Here is a 13,706-nt window from a genome sequence, read left to right as displayed (position 1 = left end):
TGGAATAAACATGAATGATCATAACTAGAACAAAACATATGAAAAATTAATTTAAGCAAACATACAATTAAGTCCCAGAACCATTAAAGGCTTAGGAAAAAAGAATTAAGGGGATGAATTATGTCCAGAGCAAAAGTCTTTTTTTTTTTTTTTTTGTGGTACGCGGGCCTCTCACTGTTGTGGCCTCTCCCGTTGCGGAGCACAGGCTCCGGACGCGCAGGATCAGTGGCCATGGCTCACGGGCCCAGCTGCTCCGTGGCATGTGGGATCTTCCCGGACCGGGGCACGAACCCGCGTCCCCTGCATCGGCAGGTGGACTCTCAACCACTGTGCCACCAGGGAAGCTCCAGAGCAAAAGTTTTTAACTGCTATGAAAGGGTTAAAAGCAGACAGATGTTCATGATGATGAACAAAGTGGTAATTAATAAAAGAGCCAATTAAATAGTTGCAAAGGTCAGTGTATCAGTTTGTGTAAATAATGACTATGAGAATCATACATAAAGTTAAAATTAGACAATTTCATTAAAAAAAACCTCTCCAACATGTAAAGATTGGATCATAAATTGAGAAAGTGCATATATTCTAAGTTTTCGAATTAGAAAAAGATCATTGTTGTTATTGCCATTGTTGTTTTAGTGCTGGGGTAGAAGGGCTGAAAGACTAATATTTGTTGAGTACCTGAATTGTGCCAGGTATTTTACATATACTCTCCTTTAATCTTTCTTAATAATGTTTTTATTATAGAGATTAAGTCCTAAAAAGATATTAGATATCCATTAAGAATAAATATTGTGATCCCCATTTTATAGATGAAGAAACTGAGGTTCTAAGGGATTAAAGGACTTTCCAAAAGTCATACAACAAAACAGCAGTTGGGGGTGTGAGGGAGGGAGATGCAAGAGGGAAGAGATATGGGGACATATGTATATGTATAACTGATTCACTTTGTTATAAAGCAGAAACTTTGACATACCACTGTAAAGCAATTATACTCTAATAAAGATGTTTAAAAAAACAAAAAACAGCAGTTGGGGATCAAACTTAAGTTTAAATGGCTTCAAAGACAATCATAAAGTAATGATAAAACATAATGTTTATGTATATGATAAAAACAAAATGTCAAAAACTAAATAGAATAAAGTACAACTCAAAGATAGTTAAAACAACATTTGTTCTTGTGTTATCAATGGCCCTATTCATATATACATACATCCCAAGTCACTCTGGATTGCTGAATTTGTTTTCTAAACTTATTTTTAAAAATTGGTTCAAACTGACTTCTGGTCATTCCAAAAATTTAATCCACCTTCAAATGGTGAAGGTCTGTCCCCTCATTTTACAAATAAGAAAACAGAGGTCCAGAGAAATTAAGTGCCGTGACCCAGATAATTCCAAATGAAGATTTCTAAAAATATTTCAATCAGTGTCAGAAATATTAGCATAAGCACAGTCTTAAATGTGGCTTCATTCAGAGGAAGAACACTAATTTGATTTGCATAATTTTAGAAGCCAGTCTTTTGACACACAGTATAACAGAGGGGTTAAGAGCAGGCTAGAGTCACACTGCTTGGGTGTGAATCTCAATTCTACCATTCATTAGCTATTAAACCTTGGTTCTATGCCTCAGTTTCTTATCTGTAAAATGACGATCTCCCTCACAAGGTTGTTTAGAGGATTAAATGATTTAATAATATGTAAAATGCTTAGGACAGTGCTTGGAGTATTAAGTGTGCTCAATTAATTGATAACCATTATTATGATTACTCCATAGTCATTTCTCAAAGGCTCAACCAGACAAATGTTAGAAATGGCTGTAGGGTGCTCACACTCTTGAGGAGTGGTACTCTAGCCCAGAGCACTGGAGGGTCACAATGACTTTGTTGGGTTGCGGGGGTGGTCCATGGTTCCAGAAAACCAAATAGAAGGGTTCTTGGGAGTTCTAACCAGTTTCAAAAGGATTCTGACCCAACCAGGATCCCCCAAATAACTGGAAAGATTCCTCAAAAGGGTAGCTTGGGCTTAGCTCCATCTGGAGTTTCTAGTACAACAGAATTGTTGTATTACAGAATTGTTTGTGTATGGTCCAGAGATGACCAGGAATGTTTAATTCAAACCCTCAGAATTATGTTTTACTGTGATTAAAACATATTTAAAAATTTCAAAAAATATACAGATAAATCCCCCAAGGAAGGATGTTCCACAAAAAGCAAGGACTTGGTCTGTTTTGTATGCTACTGAATCCTTGGCATCCCAATATAGTTCAAAGCACACAGTAAACATTCATTAAAGACTTTCTCAAAGGATGAATTCTTAGGAAATACATTTTTGTTGTTGAACTCATCTTTCCCCTTCTTTCCTTCTCTGCCCTATGAAACTGTATTTAAAGGGGAAATGCATTATCTGATATTACTAGCAGTAGTCTCAGATATGGTAATAAGAAATGTACACTTTAAAACTGTGATTTAAAAAAATCTCAATCTAATCGATGTAACAGAAGCTGCTAATTACTGGTATTTAAGAAAATACAGATCCTGCTAATGCAGTACTTTAAGTTGTATAAAAAAAGTACATTAACCCATAAAAGACACAATAACATTTTAAATATAATCTTAAGAGTTTTATAGACTATCCCACCAAATCCATTTTCCATGGAACTTAGGTTAAGTAAAATCATAAGAATATAGACTCCACTAACTTGGAATTTGTGATAATTCAAATACAGTATACATATAAGACTTATACTTAGTAAACACTTTGAAGTCATTTGTTCCTTTGTGAATACTGCAGGGTCTTATTTTGTTTTGTTTTGTTTCATTAATTATGGGTCAAAAAATTCAAGATTCCTCAAATATGCCCTGAGAAGACTGCTTTGGCAAATCTTATATTTTACCGTGACAGTCTAATATGCAATGTGGCCAACTATGAATTAAAATAATTTCTTTAACATATTCCATTTTATCTACTAATATCATTTTGCTATTTTGGCTTTAACGTGTACCTCATGAGAATGGAATAACATGCTGTCTCTTTAAATAATTTATGGTACAACCTGGAAGAATGATGGACAGTTGGAAATGGAAGTCTAATCTAATACCTATGTGACTTCAGCCAAGGCACTTAACCTCTCTGTGCCTCAGTTTTCTCATCTGTAACACTGAGATGATAATACACACCAGTCCTCAGAGAAGTGTCAAGAAGATCAAATAAGAATATATATAAAATCATTAATTTGTTTTTAATTTTAAGAAGATTATGATTTGGATTTTTTAAAATAAAGATTGGTCTTCCCTCAAATATTCTGAATTAGTAAGGAATAGGCCTTAAGCCTGGTTCTACTTGACTATCTTTACTGAATAAGTTTTTAACTGTGATTTAAGGTTTAATCATAACTGGTGGAAGCTGAGGTTACAATCTTTTTGGAATACTTCCTCCAAATCCAAATTATTTTAACACAGGAAACACAAAAATATTGCGTAAATGTGAAGTTTGTGAACACCATGATAATTTACTTCAACTTACTCTTTTTTCCTACGACCATGAAAAAAACTGGCCCATTCAAAGCATGTCTTTTTGCTTCCAACCCAAAAAATGGAAGGAATACCAACTATGAGAGCCATCAGGTATTTCATCAGAAAGACAATCAGGTCTGGACGACTCATTTGAGTAACCTACAAGAAGGGAAAGAAAAATATCTTACACATATAAATAGAATTTTCTATTAAAGGCCATTATAAAATCTTTTAAATAAAATAAATAGTAAAATAATTCTATAAGTCTGATATTTTCACTTACACAGTTCTATAGTTAATTTTCTTGTTATATGGAAAAGACACACTACTGAAAATTTGACAACAAATTTATGTTCTATATTTTGAGTTCTATAGTCTTCTTATTAGCTCATATTGGATACCTTCTAAAGAAAAAGATTACTAATATAGAAAATATACCATGAATAGGAATAGAGGCTCAAATAATACCTATATTCTTCTTGGCCAATTTCACTCATCTTATCATTGGTCATCACAATACACAATTAGGAAAGTGTTAATCTTTCCCCCCCATTTTATTAATTCCTGTTTTTATATTTAATATGCTCCTCCTCCTACCTACTTTCATGTTTACTTTGCTGGCTGTTTTCAAGCTTCCTCTTTAACCTATGAGTGAGTTTTTTAGTTTCTATTCAGATGAGTTTTTTTAAAAGTTCTCTTTATTGTTGATTTCAAGTTTAGTTACTGTGGTCATAGAATGTGGTCTATTTGATTCTGGTTACCTTAAATTTTGGGGACTTCTTTTGTGATTTAGGACACAGTCCATTTTAAAGTATTCCTCGTGTACTCAAAAATAACGCTTACTCTGTATTTGTTGGGTACAAAATTTTCTATATGTATTAGATCAACTTTATTAGTTGTGTTGTTCAAATCTTCTATACAGGCATCCTCAGAGATATTGTAAGTCTAGTTCCAGACCACCACAATAAAGCAAATACCACAATAATGTGAGTCATGGGGATAATTCTGTTTCCCAGTGCATATAAAAGTTATGTTTACACTATAATGTAGTTGAATAAGTATGCAATATTTACTCATAAGTGTCTAAATAACAATGTTCATACCTTAATTAAAAAATACTTTATTGCTAAAAAATGGCAACCATCATTGAGCCTTCAATGAGTCGTACTCCTTTTGTGTGGAGAGTCTCGCCTCAATGTTGAAGGCTGCTGACTGATCAGGGTGGTGGCGGCTGAAGGCTGGGGTGGCCGTGACAATTGCTTAAAATAAGACCACAGTGAAGTGTGCCTCATCCATTGCCTCTTCCTTTCATGAACAATTTCTCTGTAGCAGGCAATGGTGTTTGAAAGCATTTTACCCAAAGTAGAACTTCTTTCAAAACTGGAGTCAAACCCTGCCACTTCTTAATCAACTAAGTTTATATAATATTCTAAATCCTCTGTTGTCATTTCAACAAGATCTTCACAGCATCTTCACCAGAAGCAGATTCCACCTTGAGAAGTCAGATTGTTCATGCTCACCCATAAAAAGCAACTCCTCATCCATTAAAGTTTTATCATGAGATTGCAGCAATTTAGTCACATCTTTAAGGCTACACTTATAATTCTAGTTCTCTTGCTACTTCCACTATATCTGCAGTTACTTCCTCCACTGAAGTCTTAAAGCCCTCCAAGTCATCCATGAGGGCTGGAATCAACTTCTTTCAAACTCCTGTTAATGTTGATATTTTGACCTCTTCCCATGAATCATGAATGTTCTTAATGGCATCCAGAATGGTGAATCCTTTCCAGAAGCTTTTCAATTGACTTTGCCCAGGTCCATCAGAGGAATCACTATCTATGGCAGCTATAGCCTCAAACAGTGTAATTTCTTATGGGAATTCCCTGGTGGTCCAGTGGCTAGAACTTGGCGCTTTCACTGCGGTGGCCCGGGTTCAATCCCTGGTAGGGGAACTAAGATCCCACAAGCTGAGCAACACGTGGCAAAAAAAAAAAAAAAAAGTGTATTTCTTAAATAATAAAGACTTGAAAGTTGAAATTACTCCTTGATCTGTGGGCTGCAGAGTGGATGTTGGGTAGGCAGGCATGAAAATAACATTAATGTTGTACATCTCCATCAGAGTGCTTGGGTGACCAGATGCATTGTCAATAAGCAGTAACATCTTCAAAGGAATCTTTTCTTTTCTGAGCAGTAGATCTCAACAGTGGGCTGCAGTAAACCATGTTGTAAACAGTTGTGCTGTCATCCAGACTTTGTTTTTCCATTTAGAGAGCACAGGCAGAGTAGATTTAGCATAATTCAAAATGGTAAATGAACATTAGCTTCAACTTAAAACTCACCAGCTACATTAGCCCTTAACAAGAGTCACCCTGTCCTTTGAAGCTCTCACGGCAGGCACTGACTTCTCCCCTCTAGCTATGAAAGTCCTGGCAGCATCCTCTTCCAATATAAGACTTTCATCTACATTGAAAATCTGTTGTTCAGTGCAGCCAGCCGCCTTCATTAATTTTCTTAGCTAGATCTTTTGGATAACTTGCTGCAGCTTCTGCATCAGCACTTGCTGCTTCACCTTGCACTTTTATGTTATAGAGATGGCCTCTTTCCTTAAATCTCATGAATCAACGTCTGCTAGCTTCAAACTTTTCTTCTGCAGCTTCCTCATCTCTCGGCCTTCATAGAATTGAAGAGAGTTAGGGCCTTGCTCTGGATTAGGCTTTGGTTTAAGGGAATGTTGTGGCTGGTTTGTTCTTCTATCCAGACCACTAAAACTTTCTCTATATTGGCAATAAGGCTTTCCCACTTTCTTATCATTAGTGTGTTCACTGGAATAGCACTTTTAATTTCCTTCGAGAACTTTCCCTCTGTGTTCACAACTTGGCTAACTGTTTGGTTCAAGAGGCCTAACTTTTTGCCTGTTTCGACTTTCAACATGCCTTCCTCACTAGGCTTAATCATTTCTAGCTTTTCATTTCAAGTGAGAGATGTGCAACTCTCCCTTTCACCTGAACCCTTACAGACCATTGTTAAGGTTAGTTGGCCTGATTTCAATATTGTTGTGTCTAAGCTAATAGGGAGGTCCAAGGAGAGCCTTTTATATGCACATGGAAACCAAAAAATTTGTGTGACTTGCTTTATTGTGATATTTGCTTTATTGCAGTGGTCCGGAACCAAACCTGCAATATCTCTGAGGTATGTCTGTAATGTGAGAATTACCAAAATGTGACACAGAGACAGGAAGTGAGCAAATGCTGTTGGAAAAATGGTACCAACAAACTTGCTCAACACAGGGTTGCCACAAACCTTCAATTTGTAAAAAATGCATTATCTGCAAAGCACAATAAAGCGAAGTGCAATAAAACGAGGTACACATGTTTTCCTGACTAATTTTCTGTTTACCTATCCATTTTAATAGAGGTATGCTAAACTGTGGGCTGATCAGTTTTCCTTCTAATCCTGTCATTTTTCACTTTTAAGCCTATGTTACGTGTTATATAAATGTTCTAGCTGCCCAATTTACTTTTTTAGTGCTCTTCACCTCTAACAGTATTTTATGTGACATTAATATTGCCACATCAGCTTTTTATTTCATCATACCAGCACATCTTCAAGGTGTATCTTTTCCTATTTACCAATGTATTTCTTTCAAGTCTGTTTGGGTTATACTGCTGCTTTTAAACAATATATAGTTTACTCCTTCTAAAGTATAAACTCCATGAGGAGTTTTTTTCCCCAATGGTTTTATCCCCAGAGCCTAGACCAGTGTCTGGCACATAGTTAAGTGCACAATAAATACTCACATACATTTACAATATATACTTATACTTCGTATTATGAGAAAAAAAATACATTGAAAATTATTCAGCACTGCTAGAGACTGTTTCAAGATGGCAGAGTAGAAGGACGTACACTCGCTCCCTCTTGCGAGAGCACTGGAATCACAACTAACTGCTGAACAATCATCGACAGGAAGAAACTGGAAATCACCAAAAAAGATACCCCACATCCAAAGACAAAGGAGAAGCCACAATGAGACGGTAGGAGGGGTGCAATCACAATAAAATCAAATCCCATAACTGCTGGGTGGGTGACTCACAAACTGGAGAACACTTATACCACAGAAGTCCATCCACTGGAGTGAAGGTTCTGAGCTCCATGTCAGGCTTCCCAACCTGGGGGTCCAGCAACTAGAGGAGGAATTCCTAGAGAATCAGACTTTGAAGGCTAGCTGGATTTGACTGTAGGACTTCAACAGGACTGCAGGAAACAGAGACTCCACTCCTGGAGGGCACACACAAAGTAGTGTGTGCTTCGGGACCCAGGGGAAGGAGCAGTGACCCCAGGGGAGACTGAACCAGACCTAACTGCTAGTGTTGGAGGATCCCTTGCAGAGGTAGGGGGTGGCTGTGTCTCACCATGAGGACAAGGACACTGGCAGCAGAAGAGCTGGGAAGTGCTCCTTGACGTGAGCCCTCCCAGAGTCCGCCATTAGCCCCACCAAAGAGCCCAGGGAAGGCTCCAGTGTTGGGTCACCTCAGGCCAAACAACCAACAAGGAGGGATCCCTTGGTTATTTAGTAACATATTGTTTAGCCTCCATGTTTTTGTGTTTTTTACGTTTTTTTCCCTGTAATTGATTTCTAATCTCATAACATTGTGGTCAGGAGACAACAGGATTAGTGTTTTACTGAGCTCTGCCCACCAGAGCAACACCTAGCTCTACCCACCACCAGTCCCTCCCATCAGGAAACTTGCACAAGCCTCTTAGATAGCCTCATCCACCAGAGGGCAGACAGCAGAAGCAAGAAAAACTACAGTCCTGCAGCCTGTGGAACAAAAATCACATTCACAGAAAGACAGACAAGATGAAAAGGCAGAGGGCTATGTACCAGATGAAGGAACAAGATAAAACCCCAGAAAAACAACTAAATAAAGTGCAGATACGAAACCTTCCAGAAAAAAGAATTCAGAATGATGATACTGAAGATGATCCAGGACCTCAGAAAAAGAATGGAGGCAAAGATTGAGAAGATGCAAGAAATGTTTAACAAAGACCTAGAAGAATTAAAGGACAAACACCTCAAAGAATTAAAGAACAAACAAACAGAGATAAACAATACAATAACTGAAATTAAAAATACACTACAAGGAATCAATAGCAGAATAGCTGAGGCAGAAGAACGGAGAAGTGACCTGGAAGACAGAATGGTGGAGTTCACTGCTGTGGAACAGAATAAAGAAAAAAGAATGAAAAGAAATGAGGACAGCCTGAGAGACTTCTGGGGCAACATTAAATGCAACAACATTCGCATTATAGGGGTCCCAGAAGGAGAAGAGAGAGAGAAAGGACCCGAGAAAATATTTGAAGAGATTATAGTTGAAAACTTCCCTAACATGGGAAAGAAAATAGCCACTCAAATCCAGGAAGCACAGAGAGTACCAGGCAGGATAAACCCAAGGAGAAACACGCTGAGACACACAGTAATCAAACTGATAAAAATTGAAGACAAAGAAAAATTACTGAAAGCAACAAGGGAAAAACAACAAATAACATACAAGGGAACTCCCATAAGGTTAACAGCTGATTTCTCAGCAGAAACTCTACAAGCAAGAAGGGAGTGGCATGATATACTTAAAGTGATGAAAGGAAAGAATCTACAACCAAGATTACACAACCCAGCAAGGATCTCATTCAGATTTGAAGGAGAAATCAAAAGCTTTACAGACAAGCAAAAGCTAAGAGAATTCAGCATCAAGACCCGTATATATGCTGTCTACAAGAGACCCACTTCAGACCTAGGGACACATACTGACTGAAAGTGAGGGGATAGAAAAAGATATTCCATGCAAATGGAAATCAAAAGAAAGCTGGAGTAGCAGTACTCATATCAGATAAAATAGACTTTAAAACAAAGAATGTTACAAGAGACAAGGAAGGACACTACATAATGATCAAGGGATCAGTCCAAGAAGATATAGCAATTGTAAATATATATGCACCCAACATAGGAGCACCTCAGTACGTAAGACAACTGTTAACAGCTATAAAAGAGGAAATCGACAGTAACACAATAATAGTGGGGGACTTTAACACCTCACTTACACCAATGGACAGATCATCCAAAATGAAAGTAAATAAGGAAACAGAAGCTTTAAATGATACAATAGACCAGATAGATTTAATTGATATTTATAGGACATTCCATCCAAAAACAGCAGATTACACTTTCTTCTTAAGTGCACACGGAACATTCTCCAGGATAGATCACATCCTGGGTCATAAATCAAGCATCAGTAAATTTAAGAAAATTGAAATCATATCAAGCATCTTTCCTGACCACAATGTTATGAGATTAGAAATCAATTACAGGGAAAAAAACGTAAAAAACACAAAAACATGGAGGCTAAACAATATGTTACTAAATAACCAAGGGATCACTGAAGAAATCAAAGAGGAAGTCAAAAAATACCTAGAGACAAATTACAATGTAAACACAATGATCCAAAACCTATGGGATGCAGCAAAAGCAGTTCTAAGAGGGAAGTTTATAGCAGTACAAGCCTACCTCAAGAAACAAGAAAAATCTCAAATAAACAATCTAACCTTACACCTAAAGGAACTAGAGAAAGAAGAACAAACAAAACCCAAAGTTAGCAGAAGGAAAAAAAATGATAAAGAATAGAGCAGAAATAAATGAAATAGAAACAAAGAAAATAATAGCAAAGATCAATAAAACTAAAAGCTGGTTCTTTGAGAAGATAAACAAAATTGATAAACCATTAGCCAGACTCATCAAGAAAAAGAGGTAGAAGACTCAAATCAATAAAATTAGAAATGAAAAAGGAGAGGTTACAACAGACACCACAGAAATACAAAGCATCCTAAGAGACTACTACAAGCAATTCTTTGTCCATAAAATGGACAACCTGGAAGAAATGGACAAATTTTTAAAAAGGTATAACCTTTGAAGACTGAACCAGGAAGAAATAGAGACTATGCGCAGACCAATCACAAGTAATGAAATTGAAACTGTGATTAAAAATCTTCCAACAAACAAAAGTCCAGGACCAGATGGCTTCACAGATGAATTCTATCAAAGATTTATAGAAGAGCTAACACCCATCCTTCTCAAACTCTTCCAAAAAACTGCAGGGGAAGGAACACTCCCAAACTCATTCTATGAGGCCACCATCACCCTGATACCAAAACCAGACAAACATACTACAAAAAAAGAAAATTACAGACCAATATCACTGATGAATATAGATGCAAAAATCCTCAACAAAATACTAGCAAACAGAATCCAACAACACATTAAAAGGATCATACACCATCATCAAGTGGGATTTACCCCAGGGATGCAAGGATTCTTCAATATACACATATCAATCAATGTTATACACCATATTAACAAACTGAAGAATAAAAACCATATGATTATCTCAACAGATGCAGAAAAAGCTTTTGACAAAATTCAACACCGGTTTATGATAAAAAACTCTCCAGAAAGGGGGCACAGAGGGAACCTACCTCAACATAATAAAGGCCATATATGACAAACCCACAGCAAACATCATTCTCAATGGTGAAAAACTGAAAGCATTTCCTCTAAGATCAGGAACAAGACAAGGATGTCCACTCTTCACCACTATTATTCAACATAGTTTTGGAAGTCTTAGGGCAATCAGAGAAGAAAAAGAAATAAAAGGAATACAAATTGGAAAAGAAGAAGTAACTGTCACTGTTTGCAGATGACATGATACTATACATAGAGAATCCTAAAGATGCCACCAGAAAACTACTACAGCTAATCCATGAATTTGGTAAAGTTGCAGGATACAAAATTAATGCACAGAAATCTCTTGCATTCCTATACACTAACGATGAAAAATCTGAAATAGAAATTAAGGAAACACTCCCATTTACCACTGCAACAAAAAGAATGAAATACGTAGGAATAAACCTACCTAGGGAGACAAAAGACCTGTATGCAGAAAACTATAAGACACTGATGAAAGAAATTAAAGAGGATACAAACAGATGGAGAGATATACCATGTTCTTGGATTGGAAGAATCAACATTGTGAAAATGACTATACTACCCAAAGCAATCTACAGATTCAATGCAATCCCTATCAAATTAGCAATGGCATTTTTTACAGAACTAGAACAAAATATCTTAAAATGTGTAGGGAGACACCAAAGACCCCGAATAGCCAAAGCAGTCTTGAGGGAAAAAAACGGAGCTGGAGGAATCAGACTCCCTGACTTCAGACTATACTACAAAGCTACAGTAATCAAGACAATATGGTACTGGCACAAAAACAGAAACACAGATCAATGGAACAAGATAGAAAACCCAGAGGTAAACCCACGCACCTATGGTCAACTAATCTATGACAAAGAAGGCAATGATATACAATGGAGAAAAGATAGTCTCTTCAATAAGTGGTGCTGGGAAAACTGGACAGCTACGTGTAAAAGAATGAAATTAGCACATTCTCTAACACCATACACAAAAATAAATCAAAATGGATTAGAGACTTAAATGTAAGACTGGACACTATAAAACTCTTAGAGAAAAACATAGGAAGAACACTCTTTGACATAAATCACAGCAAGATCTTTTTTGATCCATCTCCTAATGGAAATAAAATGGAATGGAAATAAAAACAAAATGGAATGGAAATAAAAATAAACAAATGGGACCTAATGAAACTTAAAAGCTTTTGCAAAGCAAAGGAAACTACAAACAAGATGAAAAGACAACCCTCAGAATGGGAGAAAATATTTGCAAATGAATCAATGGACAAAGGATTAATCTCCAAAATATATAAACAGCTCATGCAGCTCAATATTAAAGAAACAAACAACCCAATCCAAATATGGGCAGAAGATCTAAATAGACATTTCTCCAAAGAAGACATACAGATGGCCAAGAAGCACATGAAAAGCTGCTCAACATCACTAATTACTAGAGAAATGCAAATCAATACTACAATGAGGTATCACCTCACACCAGTTAGAATGGGCATCATCAGAAAATCTACAAACAAATGCTGGAGAGGGTGTGGAGAAAAGGGAACCCCTCTTGCACTGTTTGTTGGTGGGAAGGTAAATTGATACAGCCACTATGAAGAAAAGTATGGAGGTTCCTTAAAAAACTAAAAACAGAATTACCATATGACCCAGCAATCCCACTACTGGGCATACACCCAGAGAAAACCATAATTCAAAAAGACACATGCACCCCAATGTTCATTGCAGCACTATTTACAATAGCTAGGTCATGGAAGCAACTTAAATGTTCATCAACAGACGAATGGATAAAGATGTGGTACATATATACAGCAGAATATTACTCAGCCATTAAAAGGACCGAAATTGTATCATTTGTAGAGACGTGGATGGATCTAGAGACTGCCATACAGAGTGAAGTAAGTCAGAACGAGAACAACAAATATCGTATATTAACGCATATATGTGGAACCTAGACAAATGGTACAGATGAACCGGTTTGCAGGGCAGAAATAGAGACACAGATATAGAGAACAAATGTATGGACACCAAGGGGGTAAAGCGGCGGGGTGGTGGTGGTGGTGTGATGAATTGGGAGACTGGGATTGACATATACTAATATGTATAAAATGGAAAACTAATAAGAACCTGCTGTATAAAAAAATAAATAAAATTCAAAAAAAAAAGAACAGTCTAAATGAGCAACAACAGCAAAGGGAACAAGTAAATACGGATTATTTTGCAACCGCTAAAGATCGTAAATATGGAAACTATGTAGCAACTTGGAAAATAGCTTACAGGGTAATGTTACTTGAAGTAACCAGGAAACATATGTATGCATACACCATGATTCAACTATTTTAAATTTTGTTTTCAAAATGAGACAAAAGGAAAACTAAAAACAATATGGTTAGAGAGTGAGATTTTGAGGCTTTTATTTCTTTATAAAGTTTGCTCTAATGTACTATTTTGTTTGTGCTATGAATAAAAATCAAGGTGGAGCAGTACCAAAAAAATAATTATTCAGCACCTCCATCTCCTTGAACAAGATTATGCTCCTAGCACACTTTAGCTACCTATACTCGTTATTATTTTCCAGACATTCAGAACAACCTTTACAAAAAGAACTGGTTCTGTTATTATTATTGTTAATTAACTTTGCCAAAAAGTACACTCGACTCC

General features: G+C 36.6%; 1 protein-coding gene across 2 annotated transcripts in view; it reads right to left on the bottom strand.

The window, feature by feature from the left end:
* FZD3 (frizzled class receptor 3) overlaps positions 1–13,706 on the bottom strand; it is a 93,626-nt gene that overhangs the window by 8,691 nt on the left and 71,229 nt on the right. For both annotated transcript variants that reach the window (XM_027087886.1, XM_027087885.1), the window contains one exon: positions 3,520–3,668. In XM_027087886.1, the coding sequence (XP_026943687.1) occupies positions 3,520–3,668 (149 nt within the window). The remainder of the gene's footprint in view (positions 1–3,519; positions 3,669–13,706) is intronic.

The sequence above is a fragment of the Aethalodelphis obliquidens genome, unplaced genomic scaffold (genome assembly GCF_003676395.1).
Source record: "Aethalodelphis obliquidens isolate GAN/ISIS:26980383/991018 unplaced genomic scaffold, ASM367639v1 scaffold61, whole genome shotgun sequence".
In the NCBI taxonomy this organism is placed as follows: domain Eukaryota; kingdom Metazoa; phylum Chordata; class Mammalia; order Artiodactyla; family Delphinidae; genus Aethalodelphis; species Aethalodelphis obliquidens.
Note: the sequence above shows the minus strand (reverse complement) of the source record. Positions and strands in the feature narration are given on the sequence as shown.